This window comes from Chelonia mydas, chromosome 10, assembly GCF_015237465.2.
Source record: "Chelonia mydas isolate rCheMyd1 chromosome 10, rCheMyd1.pri.v2, whole genome shotgun sequence".
NCBI classification, from domain to species: domain Eukaryota; kingdom Metazoa; phylum Chordata; order Testudines; family Cheloniidae; genus Chelonia; species Chelonia mydas.
Genome location: NC_051250.2, coordinates 38,556,144 through 38,580,452, shown reverse-complemented (window position 1 = coordinate 38,580,452; position 24,309 = coordinate 38,556,144). Strand labels below are relative to the sequence as shown.

Here is a 24,309-nt window from a genome sequence, read left to right as displayed (position 1 = left end):
GCAGCAAAGGCAATTAATACAACATCCAAGGCAATTGCCCTACTTAACGCAGAGCAACACGAATTAAGGGATGCAATTTTAGATAACAGAGCAGCCATTGATTTTCTGCTCTTGAAACATCACCTAGGCTGTTCCACGTTTCGGCATATGTGTTGTTTTAATTTAACTGATAATAGTCGTTCTATAGAAACTAGACTGGCTGAATTGGCCAATCTTAAGGCACACATACGCCAAGATCTGGGATTTGAGGGCTTTTGGAATTGGCTTACAGGTTGGCTGCCCTCTCTAGGATGGCTGCGACAGCTTTTCGGTTATGCTGTGTTTGTGATTATTGGGCTTGTTTTTTGCTGCTGCTGTGTACAATGTATTCCCTCTTTGCTAAGGCTTTGTAGAGATTCGCCCTGGCAGGCTCCCCGAGTTATGTCCTTGTCTGTCCGGGAGTTAAATTGCTTGCAAAAGCAAATTGACGGCTACCATGAGATGGCCGAGTATAATTAAACAAAAAACGGGGGGATGAAGGGTTCATGTTTAGTTCATCCACCTGGAAACAGTCAGGGCATACCCTGACTGTTGTGTAGGAGCAATGCGCACATTGCTCCATCCAAGGACGAGGACCAGATATGAACCATGGGAAGTTAATTAAAGGACAGTAATCGTGGGAAGCTTCCTTGGCCTGGCCTCAAGGCCTGAGAATTAGGATTGTAGTAGATAGAGGCTGGTAAATAAGAATATTAATCAAAGTCATGTATTCCTTTGTTGTGTCTTTTTGTGGTGGAAGTAGGTAATGCGCAGGGGGGAGAAATATAATAAAAGGGAAGGTGGAAAGCTGACAGGCAGCAGCCCATTTCAGCTGACCAGCTTGCTTGCTTGGATAAATTTGTGTTCTGTCTCATCATTGAACCGCCACAAGGTGTGCTGGTGTTTGTGGCTGTATGTGGCGTGATAGTAGTTGCACAAATATGCTGCTCCTAGAAAGGCTTTAATATTTAGGATGCCATAATAATGTTTGTCATGTAACACAACAAAAACAGTTTTGAGGTGATGTACACCAGGTGTTGGAAAAAAGCGGCAATTCCCATTTTCATGATACATGATTGTAACAGTCATGCCTAAGCGCTCTTCAAAAGAGCTCACATCTGTAAAGCTAATCATTTTTTGGTCTGAAAGCCCCAGCTCCTGATGGAGATGTCTGGTGCGCTCTAATAGTTGGGCATCTGTCAGTTTTTCATTTGATAAGAGACCCAGCATGCTACCGGCAAAACACAGGTTGTCACCCTGGTTATTTAAATCAATTAAATGTTTTCTTTTTTTTCGATGATTCTACTATACGTGATAGTCTTTAAGGGTCTTACAGAGCCAACTTCACCAGCCCTGCTTCTAATAATCATAACAACCAGTCTTAGAGTTCCAGAACCCACGATATCTGCGTTACTCTGCAACACCGTAACGACGTTATTTAAAAAAATCAACAGTGTTTAAATCTTCCCAAGGCCTCCGAAGAGAAAAGAGTGGGTGATTTAGCCCCAGGGCATGTAAGCATAGATGAACAAAATCTTCAGACCCCACCTGATTATTAATATCATCTAGCAAATTTTGAGTAGCGGTGTCAACTGCCACCATGGCCTCTGTGAACCCCATTACTCTGTCCAAATTAGTGAAACAAAATTCTTGAAAATATTCATGTGTTTAACTCTCTTCAGGGTCTTATCCAGTGTCTCAGAAGTTCCAAATAGACCTGAGGAGGTATATTAGGAGTGGGAGAATCTGTACCTTCAGAAGAGTGGATTTGGGGGGGGTCTATGTCTATTTCCCTTTCTTGGTTGGGGAGGGGGGGTCATTTTCATAAAAAACCTCTGGCCTTTTAAAGTTTCTTGGCCAAAAGCCTCCTTAATCTTTTAGATTTCTTCCACTTTTTTCCCCAACCCCTCTCTACGTTGTTAGGTATCATGTTTAGTCACACCCTCCCTTCTCCCTTCAAAACGCTTTCCACCTTTTCAGACAGTGCACATGTATCTGTTACTTTTTGGTCTAAAACCACCCTTTCTTCTGGAGAATGTTGCTTTTGAAACACCTCAAGAATTAGCTTCGAAAACTTTTTATCTATTAAACACTTAAGAGATGTACAAACACTAAACAGCTTATTACAAACAACAACTGATGCAGCAAGACCTGCAGGTAGGTTGTTATTTGTAGCAACGGTTCTTCAGTGACCAGAATCAGGGGGGCTGACCCCTTGACCCTGCTCAAGCCCACCCCTGGACACTGTTGCTGCTACAGGGTTCTTTGCCTTTACCCTTTTTAAAGCTGAGTCCTTCTGGGCTATGATGGCATACGGTTGCTCAGAACTAGGGGCTTTGACCCCTTTGCATCGCTTACCAATGTCCCTGGAAGCTGCAGAGGTAGATTTCTTGGCTCTGGAGGTGCAGGGCTGTTCAAAATCAGGGGGGTCCGATCCTCTTTTCCCTACCCCTGGAAACTGTCACTGCTTCAGGGAAAGATTTCTTGGCCCTTTTTAAGGATGGGACCCTTGCTTTCAACACTGGAAATTGCAGCTGCCTCAGAGGGAAATTTCTTTGCCCTCTTTAAAGGTAGTTGGCTCTGTGTAATGAAGGTTTTGGATGTGCAGGGCTGTTCAAAATCAGGGGGATGGATTCCCTTGTTCCAAACTGTAACTGATTTAGGGGGAAATTTCTTTCAACCTTTTGCTCTAAATGTATCAAAGCACAAGCACACAACACTCCCCCTCGTCAAACATAGCATTTTTTCAAAATGGCCGACGGCACCAAACTTCAGTGCCAAGGGAAACGAGGATGGAGAGTGGGACATAAGCCCTAAATGGGGTGTGGAAACCTGTCAAAAATACATTATGATGAATGCTATCGAGCCGTATACTACTGCCGTTAACAATTTTCATGAAAAGATTTTCCTTGAATAATGAGGGAGATTATCTGAGAAGTTTGGAGACCTGAATTATCATCAGTGACTGTCTGCAGTTAAGGTTATTTGCAATGAAGGCTTTTCATGAACGAATGTCTTCTGAATGATCAGGAATGATTTCTAAGTGCTTTGCAGTGTAGATACTCTGAAAAATTTCTTGCCCTGGAGGATTAGCATTAGCTTCTTGTTTGGCTACAAAGAAGAATTTTCATGAACCAAACACATCTGAATGGTCATGAGAAATTCGTAATTAGTTTCTAATGCTGATTTTCAGAGAATGATCAGCAGCTCATTGTTCTTTTTGTTTGCCAAGAAGAATTTTCACTACAACTTCTGCCCTGAAATGTGAACAGCGATTCCTAACTGGTTTGCAATGTAGATTCTCTGAGAACTTTTCTCCCTGAATGATTAGGAGTCACTTGATTTGTTGCAATGAAGAATTTTTACTAAGCAATCTCCCCTGAATGGTCTCCGGAAATTCCTAACTGCTTTGCAATATAGACTGTTTCATCCTGAAAGATTAGCAGTGAGTTGTTCTTTTGTACCAAATGAAGAATTTTCACGACAGCTTCTGGGAACTGCTGCGGAGTGGGGTTCGGGGCAGAGCAGAGATAAGACATCTCCCAGGCAAGCAGCACCACTCCACAGCAAAGTCAGCGCCTCCAGTCGGCGGCTCTTCTGGACTTCTGCTGCTGGCAGTGCCACCCTGACGGGAGCTGGCAGCAGCAGACACTACATCTACCACAGTGCCGTGGGCCCCACGGGGTGGTAACAGGGTGGATGGTGGGGCTCTTGGAGTGGAATGGGCAATTGGGATGCTGGGGTTGGTGGTAGAGGTTGGAAGGGATTGGGGTGTGGGGGCTGATTGGTAGGGATCTGAGGCGGACTAGCAAGGTGCTGTGTGGCCGGGCATGAGGCAGAGGCAAATACCTGGGGGAGAAGAGGTCAAGCAGGTTAGAAACCACAATTCCCGTGATGCATTGGTTCATTGATGGAGTGGCTTGCTGGGGGATGAGAGGGAAGGAAAACAACTCCCATGATGCATTGGGACTGAAAAGAGCTGTGTGCAAAATGGTTGTCCACACCCCTCAGGTCACCCTTTCATCTCAGTGTCAGCCCGCACCACTTCCTCTTCCAGTAACTTCCGGTTCCTGGTCTGCAGAAATAAGAGGCACATCCTCAATAGCAACCAATGGAAAACAAGAGGTGTGTCCTCAATATTGTCCCCCCGGAAATGAGGTATGTCTTAATTCCATCCCCTCCAGCCCCACTCAGCACCTGGCATTTCCATATAAACCGTTTCTCTCTAGGAACTGGTTTACTCCTCCTTTCTCTCTCCCCCCCCAACCCCCCGCATGGGTTATCAGCTCCAGGACATGGGCTCAGTCTAGTTTTTAAACTTGAACCCACTGTCCATTGCACTTTTGGGCCTTCATCTCAGTACAACAGAAATAGGGATCCCAACTTTCATCACACCACAGGCTGGTCCCCACCATATTGAGAATACGCTCTCCCCTCCCAGGGGCAGGATCCACAGCAGGTAACAAAGGGTAGGGCTCCCCTGGGCTAGGGTTACTAAGAGTAGGCATTCCCAGGCTTGGCCTGATGCCTGTTGGGGGGTCCCCCAGCTAGGGTTTCTAAAGGTAGGGTCTCAGGGCTAGGGTTACTAAGGATAGGGCATCCCTGGCTCAATTTAGGGTTAATAAGGGTAGGGGTTCCCAGGTTAGGATTAGGCCTGTGGCCAGTAGGGCTTCTCAAAGAAGGGTTAGGATTACTAAGGGGAATCCACCTATAACTGTGATCACTGGGGTGGCCAAACTGAGGTTTGCGAGCCGCATGCGGCCCTTTTACAGTGAAAGTGCAGCTAATGGAGCCCCTCATGCCTCTCCCCCGATTCTCTGCCTACCAGACTGGGTGAGGGGGGAGCTTAGGGTTTCTGCCCTGTGGTGGGGTTTCAGCACTGCGCGGCGCGCCTGCAAGGGCTTGGGGCTTCAGCCCCGTGGGACATGGCTGTGGGGTCTCAGAGCTTCAGCCCTGTAGGGCATGCCTGCCAAGACTTGGGGTGTCAGCCCTGGCAGGCGCTTCCTGCAGGGCTGAAGCCCTGATCCCTGGCAGGTGCGCCTGGCTCTCGAACTTTTGAAGATTATCGTATGTGGCTTGGAGGGTCAGTAGGTTTGGCCATCCCTGGTCTAATTCTTACTATGTTTGTATAGCACCTAGCAGAATGGGGCCCTGATCTCAACTGGGACCCCTCTGTTGAAACAAGGGTTAAATGCTTTGACTATAGGCCCCTCAGTTATGTCAAGACACAGCACAGTCAAGCTAACTCTGAAGTCTCATAATGCGAGACTTGGGAAAGCAGACTCTGTGTCTGTAGCGGGTGGGAAACAACGCAGAGTCAGTGTGACCTAACCTTAAAGATAAAGACGTTGTGAGAAAAGAAGTGAGACAGAAGTGAGAAATAATGGATTGGGCAGGACATAATATAAATAAATTGCAGATGTTTTTAATTAATGCATTCCATAAAAGAGTATAAATGTTGGTGGCTTATTGTTTGTACTTTGGAGAAACTGAGGCAGAGATGCTCTCTGTCAGCTGTATTTCTTCCCTGGCAATTGCCTGAAATAAAGCTGTCTTGGATTTTGTTGCATTCCAACCTGAGAGTGAGGATTTATTTTCTTCCATACCTCCATATGAATAATATTTTGGAATAGGGCATTTGACTTTGCTGGATAATACCTTCTTATGTTGTACATTTGACTATGAAAGATAGTTCAAAGATTTATATTAAAAATTATGCCAGAGACAGGAATATTAACCAAGCCTTGTATTTTTTAAAATTTTTAATATATATTTTTATAAACAAGTCACGTGATAAAATAGCACAAGAAACACATACCAAATATAAGATTATATCTTCAGAATATACAGAAGAATGAGGTCGTATGTACAGTAAGAAAATGTTTTTCAGATTTTTTTCTCTCCCCATCTATTTTCGTTCTATAGTAATTTGAAATATCACAATGTCAGAAGCTTCAATAATACTTTGGCCCAGTGGACACCTAATTGGGGTGCTAAAGAGCTTGAATCAGAACCAAGCCAGTGACAGAACCCTGTAAGGATTGGGATCATCTGTGTCAGCCAGTTTAGGAACATTGGGACAGATCCTCAGCTGGTGTAAATCTGCATAGCTCCATTGCCAATTTACACCAGCCCATCAATGTTTCCTCCCCTGATTCTTTTAAATATTATATTTTAAACTCATTGTTCCAATTAGAAATTAGTTGCTTTTCTCTTGAATTCCCTCATTGCCTCAGCACTGTGTTCAGGTTCATAAGAAAGCCTTGGTTCTTTTATGATTGGAGTCAAACACATTCTCTGACCTCACAGGTTTTTGAAAAAGTCACCCAACTAAAACATCATAGCTGCTTTGCCTGGGTGAGTAACATCTCTTTGGAAAGTTCAGAATTTAAAAAAAACTGGAAAGGGTCATACTGTTGGGAATAATCTTGGGACGTCTCTCCAACTCATAACCTGATATAAATCAGTAAGACCATGATGCCATGCCAGTTTACACCAGTTAGGGATCTTGTCACATAACGTGTATAACATAATACATATAATGTATTTCTGTAAATTATTTAAAAATCAAAAGTACTTTCTACTGCAGAATGCTTCCTGGTTTTTGCGTCTCATACTGCTTGGACAATCCAATTGAACTCGTTTCCCTTTCTGTTTAAAGTCAGTTTCATTCTCTGGTTCTCCTGCCTTAGTACAATGCTCTTGTGTTGAGTCTTTCAACACTGCAGGAGACAGTTTAAATCCCAAGCTGCCCTCCCCACCTTGGTCCACCCCTGCAATTGGTTTCTTGTGCTCCCCTTAGTGCACAGACTCTGCTAGGTGCTGACACTGGTGCTAGTTACTCCAAAGAAGGCAAAGAGGGGTAAGGGGGGCGTGTTATTATGCCCGCTCCTACTGCACTACTGACTACATTGTGCCACAACAGTTGTGCTTCCCAGAACTCTGGTAGGCATTGTGCCTGATTAAGACCCAATGCTTCTGGCAGCTCCTGCACTGTAGGTGTAGCACCGCATAACTCCGAGTCAGAGGTTGCCCTAAACGCACAGTGTAGCCCATATAGTTTTATAATTATCCTCTCCCCTCTTTTTTAAAATAAAATGTAATAGCTTCTCACACCCTTTAGAAGCAAGCCACTCTCATTGTGCTCCGTGCCTCATATAACAGAGCTCCTGTGTATCAGCTGTACCATGACTGCAAAGAAAGGCTTTTCACTTTGCGAATCTGCATCTCTGTGCCCTTCCAAGGTTGCCCTCCCTGCAGAATACTAACTTCTTGTGTGACACTCCCAGTTTGGAGGCCTAGCCACCGGTAAAGTTCGCTTGATTGTAAAACCACAGTGGAAGCAGCAACCATACTGTTTGCTTCACTCCAATGCTGGGCTGCCACACAGGGTCACTTTGCCAGCTCCTTAGCCACCAGCAGGAGGGTAAAGAAGTGCCACATTTTAAAATCTGATATTTTATTTTCCATCTCAGCTGAAGTTCCCCAGGATAAGTTTTAAGGGCAGTAAAATGGATCACCTTCTTGGAGGCACTATGAAATGAGTATGGAAAGGAGAGAAGCATAGAGTCAGGCGAATAAATATAGTTACTAAACAGAATGATCATAAGGGTTAGAGGTAGAAAAGACTTAGTAGTTGATCCAGCCCATCCCCTAACACAGGATAGCAAGGGAAGACTGGCTGACATCCATACTATAGAAGTTCCAAGATCCTGTCCTGATTCTGCTCCACAACGTAAGGAAGGTCCTGTCACACTCAGGTCCAAGAGCCAACCTCATGAGCTCTCCTTTCCCTTAGAAGAAAAAATGCACCATTTCTTTCTGAAGACACGCGCTGCTTGCTGGCTTCTCCAACATGCCCAAGCCTTCCTCACAACTCCCTCCCACTGTTGAGAACTCCAGTGAGCAGATGGAAAACTCTGGACAACCTGATGCATCAGATTTATGGGCAGGACTAGCTTTTGGGTATAAGGGGTGGGAGAGTCCCATTCTCAGAGTTTCATTCAAAACCCCTGTGCATGAGGCTATCTTCTACCTGGTCCCTGTAGCAGTATCACTCCTGAAATGATACATAAAAACCATCTGCAATGGCAGATTGGTGCCATGGAATCTACGCCACAAGAGCCTCTTGACCATGTTATAACATGGTTTGGTCTTGCCTGCACAGATGGGACCAAAGCATGGTATCATCATGTTACTGCTCTGTATAGACCAGAGGCCAAATTCAGACACTGACGTCAATGGTGTTGCACTAGGGATGAATCTGGTACATAATGTGATTAAAAGCAAATGAGCTTGTGAGATTAGCACAAAGTTGCTGCACTGATCAATTTCTACATCACTTTGCCAGATGGATACGCCCTTCATTTGGCTCTTAGTCCTCAACCATGACCTCATGCTCAGCCCTCTCCAGTAAAACTCGAGACTCCAGGAGAATGGCACTAACGCAGAGGGGAAGCATACAGGGTCCTACACAAATATGAGGCTTAATCATCGCAATACAGAGAAGCAATTGCTAGCTCAGTCCCCAAAAGGAACCAGCCTGATCCACCAAAGTGCCAACTGCCCTCAACTGCAATTGAAGACAACAGCTCCACTCAAACAACTACAGGATTTTAAGGATCGGGGACCCAGCCCACACCAAAATATATTTCAGTAAGACCACATGGCCAAATTAAGCATTGTAAGAGCTCGTGGTGGAAAGACAGCTAATGATAAACTAATCTGGGAAAGGGCTGGAGAAAATTACAGCAATACTATTTATAACAATTTACAAACCCAGAGAAGAACAGCCAACTCTCAAACTGATGGTCTTCTGGGTCAGGAAGGGGTTTACCCTTGCCCACCTTCACAGGCACCATTGCACAGTTAGCCAGGCACATTATGGAGTCCCCTTCTTTGAACCATCAGGTTTTAGTTGCTGTCAGATGCAGAATATTGGACTTGGAGCAATGGTCTGACTGAGTATGGCAAATCCTGGGTTCAGATAACTGCAACCTCCTTGAAGACGGAGTGTCATCCAGTGGGTAGAGTACTGGATACAGATTCAGGAGACCTGGGTTCTATTCTCTGCTACTGATCTGCTTTGTGTCCTAGGGCAAGTTACTTCACCAGTCTGTGCCTCAGTTTCTCCTTTGTCTGCCTTGTCTGTTTAGATTATAAACTCTTTGGGGGAGGGATTGTCTGTTACAATATACAGCATCTAGCATGTTGGGGCAATAGCAGTAATAATCCTTGTGGCAGGGATTGGGTTATCACCTTTGTCCTGTGCCTGCTCACTTACGGTGAATAAGGTAACACATAAAGCTCTCTACTAACATTGAAGATAATGGGAGTCGCAGGGGCTCAACACCTGACAGGATCAACTCCATAATAATGCTTAACCTGTCTTCTCTTGCCTATCCTTCGGCCAACAGATCTCAATTTACATGTGCAAAATTTACCAGCTGGGTCTGGGACAAAGTTTAAGCAAGAAGGGAAAAAACAATGGATTGTAAAGTGCAGGCCTCTGGGCTGCTCCAGTTTACCAATCAGTATCTTAACTCAGAAGGGAAGAGAGTTAAATATAGATCATGGTGGATGACGCCATAAGTGTCCCAGGCCAGACAAGTCTGTCTGAAGAGAACCTGAAGAGCAGGAAATAGTTCAAAGGGCAGGGAACTCCTTTAGACATCTCCATGGACAAGTAAACTCTGAAGGTGACCTCTGGATTCCTGCTTGATCAAGTACACAGAAGCAGTCAGAGCTCAGTGTGGGAGGCTGCCTGCATCAACCTGTGTGATCTGATGGCTTATTAACTGAGCAGCAGTGAGATGCCAGGTACTGTTGACATCCCTGTCCTAGCAGTAGCAGCTTAGTAAGGAAAATGTAATTGGGGTGGAGTTGGGGGGATGCAGAGATTCACATGGTCCATAGTTGCACAGTGAGTTCAATCTGCAGGTGGCTGCAGGGCCAGCTCTAGAAATATTGGCACCTAAGCAAGAGAAGGCTTTAATACCCTCCCTAAAGTCTTCCTGCTCCCTTCCTCCCTCCTGCCGATCCAGCTCTACAGCTCACCTTTCTCCAGTGCAGCCTCTCTTTTCTTGCAGAAAGAACGAGGAGTACTTGTGGCACCTTAGAGACTAACAAATTTATTTGAGCATAAGCCTATCTTCCTACTGTATTTTCCACTGCATGTATCTGATGAAGTGGGCTTCAGCCGACAAAAGCTTACGCTCAAATAAATTTGTTAGTCTCTAAGGTGTCACCAGTACTCCTCGTTCTTTCTGCTGATACAGACTAACACGGCTACCACTCTGAAACCTCTCTTTTCTTGCCCATTCATCCACACTAGGCCCTCTTTGTTTCCAAACATGCCTCAGGACCCTCTGCACTTGGCTGCAGTGTTATTTCTGAGGAGGATTGGGGCTTCCAGGCCCCGTGTAAGAAGCAGAACCCCGTGTAAGAACCCATCACCATACAACTGAGCAGAAGTAGCTCTAGGAATTCCTCAGTTAGAGAAGACCATCATGAGAAACCAGCCTCTTGGGGTGATCCCTGAGGTTCCAGGCCTAGCCCAGCAGCACCTTAGACCTGCTTACCCTATGTCCACAGCTGCTCCTCTTCAGAGGCCTTGGGAGTGGGTATCCCAGCAGGTGGACTGGCATAGCTGTTAGTCCCTGTGGATTTCCTGGGAATGGTCAGAGTTTTCCAGTGTCTCCACTGGGAAGACTGAAAATGTCAAATTAACAAAGCTCCAGCTGTCCAACCAGTGGTTTTGGCAAGTTGAGCAAAGGACCTGCCTATAGTGCAATTAGCAACCAAAGCTACAGCTTAGCCAAGTTAGTGGCTCCCCTGCCATGCCCCTCATACACCCAGAAATCATGCAGTAACTGAGAGGGCGGAGGGAGGGAAGGAGAGGCCAATGGAGCAGGAAGTTGCAAAATAGCCTAAAGATCGATCACTTAAAGCTTACAAATCTTTATGGCAATGAAAGTTTGTAATAAAAAAGTGATTACTAAATCAGTTCATTCTTGTCCACTAAGAAAGCTGTGTCCATACATATTTATTAGAAACTATTAAACCAGTTCATTACTGAGCAGCTGAGCTGTAGTCCAAGCTGTTGTGGGTCATCTCCCCTCCTCTGTGGTGCAAGTTGTGCAGTTGCACCAGGGCCCAAAAGGTTATGTGGCCACAACTAACCCAGGAAAAGGGGGTAGCCCCTCCGGCCAGAACAACCCTAGGTTCCAGGTGGGAGCAGACAGCAAGGGTGTGTGGAGAAGGCATGAGGGAACTGCAGCATGGGGGATGGAGATGGGTAACACACTGTCCCAACTCTCCATGCTGCACAAGGTAAAAGCATCAGCTGTTTTGCATAGGGCTGGAAAGTTGGGGGGACCTGGGGATGGGGAACTAGAGGGGCTAGGTAGGAACTGGGTGGAGCTAGGGGGCTGGATTGGAACTGTTAAAAGGAGGGGGTGTCAGAATGGAGCTTGGGGGGTCTAATTCAGAGCTGGGGGACAGAGGGGGGTTGGAACAGAGCTGGAGGGGACCAAGAGAGGAGCTGGGGTGGCTTGTCGGGGCCTGAAACAAGGTGGGGGTGGATCAGGGAAGTGGGGGGCAGCAGGGAAGCTAAAAGGGCCTGGAGGAATCATTGGATAAGAGCTGGAGGAACTGAGGGCTGGACTGAAGGAGGATGGAGGAAGAGCTGGGAGGGGAGGCTGGATCAGCATGGAGGGGAATGAGGGGGACCGTGGAGGGATCTGGGGGCCTGTAGGGGGCCATGAGGGAGCTGGGGAGTCTGAGGGCTGGATGGGGGTTAAGGGAGAGCTAGGCAGGAGCTGGGAGGTTGGATGGTAGGGATTGAGGCTATGGGGAAGATGGAAGGGGCAGATTTCAGAATCGGGAAAGGGGTCTCTAACCTTTTTTTGGCACCAGCAGAGAGTCTCCTGGCTTTGTTCAGCACATGAGAAAGCCCAGTGGTCTGGGATCCAGACCGCCCTGCCTGCTGCAGTGTCTGGTACCAAATGCATGTTGGGAGTGGCCGTGGATGTCATAGAGACAGCATAGAGTCCAGGGGCACTAATCCCAGCTAGTAATAAAGACTCCATGACAAGCCCTTCCAGTTACATCCCTGGCTTTACCTAATCAGCAGCTGTTACCTACTGCCCTATGCTGAAACCAGGGTGCCTATTAACTGCTAGACTGTAAGGGCCTTAGGGCAGGAACCAAGTCTAGTTTGCAAAGCGCCATGTCCATTTATGGTACAATACAAGAGCTTCTAACAGCAACAGGGCAGATTGCTGCTGAGCAATGCAAGGCACTCCTTCCCTTCTTAGGCTGTGTGTGCTGCCTCCTACAGAGCTCCTGGCCCTGCCTGCTCGAGAAGAGGGATTGAGATTAGGACTGAAAGTGTCTAACCCTGGGAATCTTCAAACAACTGCTGTGGTCAGCACCCTTCCCTTCAGACCATTCCTGGCTGAGGTCAGGGATGAAGCAGTGTAGAAAGTGCTGATGATGTTGGGAGGACTTGTGAGAAGAGACACGGAGCGGTCACTGCCTGGACTCTTTCTGCTGGTGTCTGGGAGATGGCTTTAGATGCTGGAATAGCTACACTGGCATTAGGTCCTGGGGCTGCTTCTCCTGCATTGCAGACTCCATTTTTCCACACCACAGGAGATGGATTTGCTCTGGCTTTTGATTACAATGGGACAGGAGACTGTCAAGGCACCCAGGAACTGTGAGTCAGCCACAGGGTATGAATGAGTGACCCTCCTGACACCATCCCTACAGAATCCCAATCTCTTCATCACAGTTCCCGCATCCATCCCTAGAAAACAACATGCTCCTCTCTCCAGCCCAGGAGCTCCACCCAGCTGGCTGCATTGCCATCAACTTCCTTCCTGGAGGAGAGGGGAGGCCCAGATGGTGACTGAAGAGGGAAGGGGGGCATCCTTCCAAAGCAGTAAATTCAGTCTGTTGGGGGACATGCATGGGATGAGATATATGCAAGTACATGAAGCTGGGAGCGGGCTTCCTCCAACCTCACTGCAAGCAGTAAATGGAGCAGAAATGCACCAGCACTAGAATGAGCAGTGATGGGAAGAGAGCCTGGCTCCCCACAAGCTGTTGGTTTTCCCTGGCCCTCACTTCCCCGCAAACAAAACCAAAACAAAAGAGATTTCATCCCCAGAAGACTAAAGAGCCCAGCTGATGAGAGCTGGTTTGGGCTGCAGACAGTACAGCTCAGCCGGTCTTTTCTCTCTCAGACCCCCCCTGCCCCTCCTGGACTGGGACCTGAGTGCAGCACAGGGGACATTCTCCAAGCACCCAGGTGCTGCTCAGGCACTGGGGCCCTAGCCACCTCCTGATGCGTCAGGGGTAGGGGACCCTGCTGGCAGCTTCTGACGGTGGGTAGGCCACAGGGAGATGTAAAGGGCTCCTTTGAGCCAGGGCCCAGCAGCAGGTCAAAGTGGTAGCTGCCTGAAAGCAGCATGGGAAAGCCTCCCCCTTGGAGCCACAAGTGGTCTGGAGGGCAGGGTAGCAAGAAGGGAAAAGTCAGTATCTAGGGTGACCACCCTGTCCTGAATTGGGCAGGACAGCCCAGCAATGCAGAGTTCAAGACCCGGTACTGGGCTGAATGACTCTGGGACATTTGTCCTGGATTCCCAGCAGTGCTGCTCTGCCCCTGCCTGAGGTTCAGGGGGCAGTGCCAGCCTCTTCCCAGGGGCTGAGATGGGCCTTAGCCCCACCCCACCGTGAGGTCCCGCTCCTGCTCCTTCTCGCCCCCCCGTCCTCCGAGGCTCTGCTGCTGGCCAGGCTGGGCAGTAGTTAGAGCCATCCAGGGAGTCTGGGCTGCTGTGGATTCCTCTACCTGCCCTGAACTGCATGCCCCAAGGAGGTGGGAACACAGGTCCAGGGCTCCCCACAGCAGCCCAGGTTCCCTGGGTGGCTCTTACTACTGCCTGGCTCTGGCTTCTGGCCTGCCCAGGGGGTGGGGCCTCAGGGGGAAGAGGAGCAGGAGGGGCTGGGGCCACTGAAGGGGGCGGGACCCCTGCATGTGTTCCATTGTTGCATTTTGAAAAAGTGGTCACCTTTGTACAGTAGTCTCAAAACTTTTTTGATTGCACCGCTCCTTATTTGGCCCAGGGCCCCTGGGGAGTGGGTGAGTGAGGCAGGACAGGGGAGGGGAGCCATGGTCCGGGGGTGGGGGTAAGTGGGGCAGGATGGGACAGTGGGAGCCATGCTCCAGGGGTGGGGAATGAGTGGAGCAGGACAGAGGCGATAGAGCCATGCTCTAGGGGTGGGGGTAAGCGGGGCAGGATGGGGCAGGGAGAGCTGTGCTCTGGAGGTGGGAAATGAGTGGAGCAGGACAGGGGTGTGGGAGCCATGCTCCGGGTGGAGGGGTGAGTGGAGCAGGACGGGGAAGCCTCCAGTACCTCTCTTGGCTGGAGCGGGTGCTGAGTGCTCCTCCAGGCTCCAGCAGCAGCTGCTGCTCTTCCTGCCTCCACAGCTCCCCACCCCTCAGTGGCAGAGGCTGGTTACTGTGAATAACCTGGTAACCCTAAACTGGGGCTGGGGGCTGCAACTGGGGCTGGGGCCTGGGCGGGGCTGGAGATGAGCTGGGGACAGAGCAAAGGGCCCCCTGGAAGTTCCTCTGCACCCCCCTTGGGAGTGCACCCCACAGTTTAGGGCCCACTGCCTTAGTAGGATCCCAGGCTGGTCTGATTGATGTGCTGCCAGCCTTCCCTCTGTCCTAGAACTGAGCTGGCCTCGAGGTGAGCCTGGGGAAAAATGCTGCCAGGCATAAGGCATGCTGCCACAAATCAAGCCCAGTAGGACACCATAGCTTTCTCACCCCTTCTCGAGCCTGCAGCTCTAGAAGGGAGATAGTTGAAGGAGGCTCAGGCTGGTGGAGGAGGGGGAGCTGCTTTAGGCTCCTAGCTCCCACAGTTAAACCTGTACTCCAATAAATGTATGTGGATTGGATACAAAGCCACACCAGCTTCACACTGGAAGAGAACTGGAGCTGGGCAGAGGGCTGCCCCATAGACCCTCCCAGCCCCTGCGCATTCCAGAACCTACCTTACCACAAGACTGAAGCAAGCTAGCATGCGAAGGCTGCAGGCTGTTCTGAGAAGAACATCTTATTAACAAAATGAAAACAGCAGTAGGCGACCGTCTACCCCAGATCATGTGACCGTGGGGCTATTGGGTTTTCAGAGGATTGGGTGGGGAGTTGGGTTTGTTTGTTTCTCAAGAAACTTGCTCACGGATCCATGTTTTCAATGAAGACAAGATGATCATGGGCAGCATATCAGCTCCATCTTTGGGAGCAGAAGGCACCCGGCCTGCCAAAAGCCTCAGAATGGGCCCTGTGCTTCTCTTTCACAGCGTTGGTCGGTTTATTTTTTAAAATGTCTCAAGCGTGGCAGACCCTGCAGTGTCCCGCTGAAGTAATTAAGAGACAGAGCAAACACATGGCATCAGGAATTTCATCCTTTCTCCTTCGAGTCTCTCTGTCCCTCAGGATTCTCCTCTTTTCTTCTAAGCTTTCTGGCTCAGCTCCTGCCAACATATGCCATGATGGAAACACTGGGTTTGACCATCCAGAACCCAGAATGGGGAGGGGCTCCAATCAGGCCCCTCCCCCAGACTCACCGCCAACACCCCCAGAAGTGTGGGGGGTCTCAGAAGGAACTTCTAACTGCTGTGACATGAGACATTGGGCAGAAACCTCATGGGATCCAGCACTGAGTGGGACACCATGCAGGACATGAAACCGTGCCAACCCGCCCCAACTCTCCAATCATGGTCATTCATTTGCTTTGTTTTGTTTGCTCATTTTTTGTTGGTTTTTTGTTTGGCTGTGTTTTTTAACTTTTTTTTTCAGGACAGACCATTACAAAGAAGATGAGTGATGATGGAGGCGTGGAAAATTTACAAACTTTGCAGAGAGATTCTTGCAGGAGGTTTCGTCTTATGGAACAGATGGGTGCCCATCTCTGTGGAGACCGCAAATACCCCTCTCTCTAGGTGTCCTCATCCAATGCGTTGATGTGATTAACTAACTCTTGACTGCTATACACATGGTGCGTGGTTTAAATCAACACGATCGTTAGCATCTCTCCCAAAACATAACAAAATTAAAACAAAATGATAACTCTGGTTGGTTGACCAGTGTTGGGTTGGGATTGAAGGAGACAGCTCCAAAGGTTGGCCAATCCTTGGGGCTGCTTATTCGATTACCATGCAGTGCGGCAGGTGCTGGGAGAAATACTTGAACAGCTCCGGGGTGGCACCAGGACAGTTGGTCAGCTCCAGCTCCTCCAGGTCTTGAAGTTGAACAAGGCCTGAGAGCCCAGTGGTGGTCAGCAGGGGGCAGCCTGAAACCAGAAGGTGGAAATGCCCAATGAGCAAGAAGCTATGATGTACGGTAGACATGGAAGAACTTAGCCACCCCTCTGCTTTGTGGGGTGTGGGTTGGATTGCTATCAGTCAAGCCCATCTCAAAATACCAGCTGCAAAAGGGAGAGTAATGCCATCAGGCTCCATCACTTGTCCCCTGCATGTCAGCCCTGTTAGGATCATCTGGGTGTATACCACTAAATCAATTTCCTACCATCACAGGAGCTTAGGGCAATGGTGAACCTCAGTCCTTCCTATTCTCTGACTTGGCACACAATAGTTCAATCTCCTGAGGGCTCCAATGATTTGATCTAATGCTGGTTGCTGAGATTGGTGTGCAGGTGCTAGAGGGTGTTGGTGGCCTGTGAAAGACTGGAGGATGGGACAAGATGATCTGGGGGTCCCTTCTGGCCTTAAACTCTAGGGGTACATCTACACTGTAAAACCCCCTCACGGCAGTGAGTCTCAGAGCTCAGGTCAATGGACTCGGACTCGTGCTACACAGCTAAAAATAGCAGTGTGGACATTTGGGCTTGGGATGGAGCCTGGGCTTCAAGACCCTCCACCCTCACTGGGTTTCAGACCCTCCAGCCTGAGCCCAAACATCTATACAGCTATTTCGAGCCCCACAGTGCAAGCAGTCTTTTTTTACAGTGTAGACATACCATATGACAGCAGAGATGTCCGTCGGGGGAGACCGCCTGAGTCTCTGGGGCTGGGGAGGGCTGCTGTATCATGCTCTCCCATCTGCAGGTAGCATGACCAATCCACCCAATTAGACCTCCTCAGCAGCACTGCATCCATCCACTATAGGACATAAGGCCAGGATCTGATCTCCTTTATGCTGGCATAACTCTGTGGACATTAATGGAGTCACTCCTGATTTACACCACTGTAAGTAGCGCAGAGACCATTTGTCCCCAAGCCTCATTCAGAAAGCCGGTAAACTTAAAGTGACTAACAGGAAACCTTTTGTGCTATTTTCTTATTCAGTCATCAGGGTTTGAATGATGCTCAAAAGTGCTGCTGCTGTTTTGATTCAGAGGGAAACATGTTTTTCTCTTCGCAGAAACCAGCAGAGGAAGCAGTCAGGTGAGCCATGGAGTAGGAATAGCTCTGCTGAGAGCATAACAATGGCTCCATGATCATACCTCGTAAATGCCCTCTTGACAAAGGCCAGCCCTCCTTTTGGACCCAAATCTACCATCATCTCACAACTAAACAAATGATCTGATCTCACAAAGGTTATTGTAAGTAATTTATATTAGAAAAGCTGATTCATGAACGTGAGATGCAAGCAATTATTGTTGTGCCAAAGAAACTGACCTGAGGTTGTTCCTAGCTTCCTAGCACGATTATCTCAGTATGAGTCTTTAACTTATGCTGTCCTCCGCATCTGGGTCCTGGGCAGGTTGAGCAGTAGCTCTGTTAGCAGAGCAGAGCAAATGAGGACATAAATTCAGTAAAGGGGCGTGAGTGGCGTAAACCATGAACAGATGGGAGGGCAGGTCACTGCAGGGTGGTGTTGACACAAAAAATGTCACATTGCTGTGACGCTCACTGGGGGGGGAGAACAAGCTTGCACGAGGGTTAGCACCAGTGGGATGGACTAGGTGACCTCTTGGGGGCCCTGCCAGCCCTACTTTTCTAGTTTTCTCCATTGACTTGTAGCCTATGAGAATCTTTAGAATCCATGGGGTCTGCTCTGAGATGCTCATACTCCTGATTGACACCAGTGTCAGAGTGAGAAGAATGAAGCTCAAGCTTCTCCATCAGGCTTTCCTTGGTAATGAAGGAAAGGTCTCGTGATGGAGCAGGGCAAACACAATTAATTCACATTGGTACATCCATTCCAGTCAAACACTTTCAGGCAACTCAGAACTCCTTTGAAGAAACAGGACTCCAATTCAAGCTGCTTGGAAAGGTGGTGGTAAAAGTCATGCCTTGAAGCCTGAGGTGGGTAGCAAGAAATGAAGCCCTCTGGCTCAGTCCCTGCCCTGTGTGGAGCTGTCACGAATTGTAGTGACTGGGAGCTCTGCAGACCCTAGGGTGGAATTTGGCCCTGTGGGTCTGATTTTCAGAAGTGTTGAGCACTTCTTCACTTGATTTCAGTCTGACTGGTGGGTGCTCAGGACTTCTGACAACCAGGCCCCATGAGTTCAGAGAGAACTTGGGAGTGCTGCTGTCCAGAGTGGGAGATGGGTTCTAGCTGGAGTATCCCAGGGAAAGAACAAACAGGACACTAGATAAAGCGAGTGGGGTGACAGTAATTGACACAGCCAGTGGGAGACAGCATGGAATGTCCAGGTGAAGGAAATCCTCCAGCTGTCTGGACTGGCTTCCTCCACTGTCTCCTTTCCTCAACAGAGAGTAGGAGGACGGGTCTTCTCCTTGCCCCTCTGCTTTTTACAGGGGCTGACCTGCTTCCTGCAATTGCCTGTCACCGGCCAATTTTACCCTCCACAAAGGGTAATTCCAGGCTGGAAGATCATCCTGCCAGCCCACCATTGTGTCATGGCCCAGAAACATTCTCCCATGACATCCTAGCGGTCATTCACGAGGCTGTGACATGGCCAGGATTATCCCTTGTGTCATGGCCCTGTCCCCAAGCTGAGGCTTCCCCTTCTCCAGAAACCAGTCTATCATCTCAAGAATAAACCAGTGTTTGGATCTCACCAGCAAGAGACAACAGACGCAAACTTCTCATGCCCAGGAGATGCTTCAGGCCAAAGTCTTGCACCTAAAATGACAGAATAGGGAGGAAGGCATCCTGAACTGTCAATACAGAACTAGACGAATGAACTCTACTTTGCTTTTCACAAGGAGCTAAGCACTGTGTACTCACCTCTCGACTGGGATCATTCCCCTTTGACTGATGGGGAAAATTAGGCAGAGAGGTTATATGTCTTGACCAAAGTCAGAGCTGAGATAGACCCCATATCCCCTGACTCCCAGTTCACTGCTCTAATCAATAGACACCAATACTCGCTACTTGCTAACTTACTGAGCATCTACTTGCAGTGAGCCATTTTGCTCTGCATCAAATGCCATGTATTCTACAGGCTCCACATGCATTCCCCGGAGAGGTTTTGGGTAGATTTATCCACACTTGATAATAATAGTGCCCCAGGCAAGTTGCTGTTATCTTCACAATCATGTTACTTATCACTGACACAGCATTTTTCATCCATTGATCTTAAAGCACAGTAGCTGAGGCAGCCATTGCAGAGAGAAAGCAGAGGGGAAGATTTAATAGCGGAACCATGTTCCAGTGGGTTAGTCGCTTCCTACTGGGGAGATGCTTCGAAGGAGATGTAACCCTAGCATTGCATTGTCCTTTTCTGTTCACCTACCTGGCAGCACCAGCGGAGGTACAGGCTCCTAAGGGATGACATGGTGGATAAGTAACTGAGTCCAGTGTCTGTAATCCGCACACACCTGCAGACAGAAGCACAGTGTCACAAGAAAGATGCCAGTAGGGAAGGGAGGCGGAAACCTAACATCTACCCCAAACAATTCATACCTCCTGAACTGGCTCCTCTGTGTTACTAAGCAAGAGGGGTCAGACAAATGGAACAGACACTCCCCACTAGCTTTCAGATGCACAGGCATCTGGTGGAGAACAGAAGTCCTCCCTGTGTTCTGATGCCTAGCTAACAGCAAGGCCTTCAGCCTCAGATATCCTCAGTATCTTGTGCTTCTTCCTCTTCCTTCACCTCCTGCACCTCCTACCCTCTGCTTAAAAGAATTACAGGATTGGGGGAACTGGGGGTCTTAATGAGCCTTTTGCCTCTAGCTCACATCACCTACAATACAGATCGTAGATGACTGAGTCTCACACAGAGGTGAGACACCTCACAAAAGCTACCACTTTTATCACCTTTTATCACTTTTTTATCACCTACAATACAGATCGTAGATGACTGAGTCTCACACAGAGGTGTCCACATCACAAAAGCTACCACCGCAATTGTCAGCTTCTTTGGCTGTCTCATAAGAGAAGCTCAGATGGGCTGTGCATAGAGCCTGAACTTCATACCCATGTCACAGTGGTGTCGGTGATGTTCTCCTGGTATTATCTGGACCGGTGATCTGCTAGGATGCCAATCCTCGACTCTGGAAGCCAGCCTTACCCTGCTGCGCTGTGACAACTCCCACTCCTGGGCTGTTCACACACAGCCTCTAGCATGTAAGCTTCTCCCAGCTATGTGAGTGAGCACTTTTGGCCAGCTGCTGCTTGGATTGTGCAACCGAATGACATTAGCCAATATCTCCTGTCCCCAGACACAACCCTAGAAACCTCTGTCTTGCAGTGTCCAGTTATGCCCACTGGACGCTGCAAGCTTATATGAGTTCATCAATTTAACAAAGAAATTGATATGTACCAGGCTTGTTGTCCCAAGGGGAGTCTGACAGGCTTCAAACCAAACACACTGCTTCAGGTAGAATAAACAAAAAGATTAATTAACTACAAAGATAGATTTTAAGTGATTATAAATCAAAAAACAACAAGTCGTATTTGGTCAAATGGAATAAAAGCAAAACGCATTCTAAGCTGATCTTAACACTTTCAATGCCCTTACAAACTTAGATGCTTCTCACCACAGGCTGGCTGGTTGCTCTTCAGCCAGGCTCTCCCCTTTGATCAGCGCTTCAGTCGCTTGGTGGTGGTGTCTGTAGATGGAGGTGGAAGAGAGAAAGCATGGGAAACTTCTCTCCCTTTTATCATGTTCTTTCTTTCCTCTTGGCTTTGCCCCCCGCCACCACCTTCAGAGTCAGGTGAGCATTACCTCATCGTAGTCCCAAACTGACCAAGGGAAGAGGGGTGACTCACTTTAGAGTCCAACAGATCCTTTGTTGCTGCCTAGGCCAGTGTCCTTTGTTCCTGTGAGGCTGGGCTGGGTTTGTCCCATACATGCCCTGATGAGGTGTGAACTGCCCCTCTGCTCCTGGAGAGTTTTGCCTTGTTTTAAGCCATGAGGACACATTTTCAGCCTCATAACTACATACATGAAATTACAACTTATAAAATTACTATAACAATAATGCTCAGTGCATCATGAGCCTTCCGAAGACACCCGACATCACAAACTTTGCATTGGATACCACACAATCATACTATAAGGATGAACATGGGGATGCAGAGTGTTCCCCCGAGGTACAGAGTGCCACAGTGTCTACAGAGCAGTGACCAGGCAGTGTCCAGGGAAGGTTGCACTGATGATGCCCATGCCCTCCTCAATCTGTGGGGAAACAGAGAATTCATTCCCAGGGCTCTCTAATCAGCACTAGGCTCACTAAAAAAAAACACCACTAGTCAATAGCGACCTCAGTACTGGTTGGCTCTCTATGGTCTCCACATAAGGAACTACCTGAATTCTACTTCTCCAATGCTGGGGAAAAGCAGGATTCTATGGTGACATATCCACTGGCACTTGAGGGCACACACACTGTGAGACACAGAACAGGAAGAACAGCCATGACTGTAGAGGGAGGGCCAGATCCCCAGGAAGTATAAGAGAGTGTAGCCCTCTGACTTCACTGGTGCTATGCCAGTTTATGCCAACTGAGGATCTGGATTAGAGAGGCTGTTGGAGAGACTCTATGACCCAATTCAGGTCAGACCAGGCAACCTCAGCAGGTGCTTGTTGTTGTAGGATGACTGGTGGCTTTAAGGAGAGATGGGACCCACTACTAGTTAGCTGCTTCTCAGTTTGAGTGGGCGGGACCTATGAAGGGTCAGATAGTAGTTTACGGGACACCTGGGCCTTATAAAAGGACTGAGAGAGATCAGTTTGGGAGCTGAAACCACAGGGAGTAAACAGGAGTCCCCTTGAGCCAGGGTCTGAGAATGGTACTCCAAGGGAACCAGCCTATGTGCCTAGGGCTCTCTCCCAGAGCCAGAAAGACTCACAAAGGTAACTCAGAGGGTGGGTTGAAGAGAAGCCCCAATGCCCAGAAGAACCTTTTGGTTGTTGGGACTTTTTCATTTAGACTTTTGCTCTCTGGGGAGGGAATAAGTTTGTCTGGGACTTGGCCAGAGAGCTAAGGCATATCCCCAGCACAGACCAGTGCACGGAGAGGTGAGGAGACCTATCTTGGGGGAAGGAAACTGAGGCAGGGAGTGCGGGCAGTGCCACGTTCAATAGCTGGGGGCATTTTGGAGTAGCCACACCCTATGATACTCTGGCGTTCTTTATTTGAATTTTCTTCCACTATACTTACTGGTCAACACACTCTTCTCTGCCCATTGTCACCTGCATCTCCCTTTGGAGATGAGCCGTCCATTCAATAGGAGATCCTTTCTTTCTTTGAGATACTGGCACTGGATGCTTTATACCATCAGGACTGGCCCATTTCCTGGCTTAAGGAAGAAGTGTCCAGGAAGCATCACCATACAAGGGAGTCATGTGGCTAGTGGGAGGAGGAATCAGGTCAGGTTGGGCCTCCAGAATGGGGCCAATCCTAAACCATCCTGCTTTCACTCCCCGGCAGGGACCTCCTTCCTGCCTCAGAGGCCTGCCCCCTTTTCCCCTATGTTACACAAGAAAGTAGCAGGGGATGGGTGGCTCAGAGAGCAGAGACTGTGAGAGGTAGGGAGCATGAAAGATGTTGCACGTGGAAGAAGAGGCTGGCAGGATAGGTGCGGTGGGAAAGGAGCATGCAGCAAGCTGCCTGCTGGAGGCTTCTGACATGACATAAAAGGGAGAATGGAAGAGCAGGGAGGGAGGAAGGAGACTGCCCAGCACACATAAACTTGCTCCCATCCTTCACCTTAGCAACCTCAAGTCCAGATCCTCAGCTGTTGTAAATCAACAAGGCTCCACTGAACAGTGTTCTGATAGCTTACAGCAGCTGTGGATCTGGACCGGGATCTCCAAGAATCAATGGGATTGACAACATTATGCAAGGCACCGCATAGTGCTCTCAGCATCATGCACAATCTGTTTAGCAGAGGTGGGCTAGTGGGTGCAGAGCAGATGCAAACCATGCAACCACACGACTCCAAACAAACCCAGGAGGTCCAACAAGTTTGGTTCATTCCCCCTCCTCATCCCACCACTTTTTCATCATGCTCTTTGCATTGGCATGAACTAATGCACAAGAACACCATGAGGAAGGCTCTTTAGATACTTCTGGCCTCAGAGCAAGATAGCTAGTGAAGATAGCTGTGCTCTTTTTGAGTTTCCAGGTCCAGGTCTGCTGGCTCCAGAGGAGGTTCAGAGAAGTGAGGGTTGAGCCTTCACACTTGGAAAAGATGGGGATCAATATGAAAATTGAAAGGTGGATAAGGAATTGGTTAAAAGGGAGACTACAGCGGGTCATACTGAAAGGTGAACTGTCAGACTGGAGGGAGGTTACCAGTGGAGTTCCTCAGGGATCGGTTTTGGGACCAATTTTATTTAATCTTTTTATTACTGACCTTGGCACAAAAAGTGGGAGTATGCTAATAAAGTTTGTGGATGATACAAAGCTGGGAGATAGTGCCAATTTAGAGAAGGACTGGGATATCATACAGGAAGATCTAGATGACCTTGTAAACTGGAGTAATAGTAATAGGATGAAATTTAATAGTGAGAAGTGTAAGGTCATGCATTTAGGGATTAATAACAAGAATTTTATTTATAAGCTGGGGACGCATCAATTAGAAGTAATGGAGGAGGAGAAGGACCTTGGAGTATTGGTTGACCACAGGATGACTATGAGCTGCCAATGTGATATGGCCGTGAAAAAAGCTAATGCAGTCTTGGGATGCATCAGGCGAGGTATTTCCAGTAGAGATAAGGAGTTTTTAGTACCGTTATACAAGGCACTGGTGAGACCTCATCTGGAATATTGTGTGAAGTTCTGGTCTCCCATGTTTAAGAAGGATGAATTCAAACTTGAACAGGTACAGAGAAGGAC

At 48.3% G+C, this 24,309-nt stretch overlaps 1 protein-coding gene across 1 annotated transcript in view; it reads right to left on the bottom strand.

Annotated features, from left to right (window-relative positions):
• Positions 1–5,774: 5,774 nt before the first annotated feature.
• The window catches only part of FBXL16 (F-box and leucine rich repeat protein 16), an 82,878-nt gene continuing 64,343 nt past the window's right edge, over positions 5,775–24,309 (bottom strand). The window contains exons 4-6 of the mRNA XM_007069694.3: positions 19,758–19,842; positions 19,081–19,144; positions 5,775–16,382 (exon numbers count right to left, since the gene is read on the bottom strand). Of these exons, the coding sequence (XP_007069756.1) occupies positions 16,234–16,382; positions 19,081–19,144; positions 19,758–19,842 (298 nt within the window). The 3' untranslated portion in view covers positions 5,775–16,233. The remainder of the gene's footprint in view (positions 16,383–19,080; positions 19,145–19,757; positions 19,843–24,309) is intronic.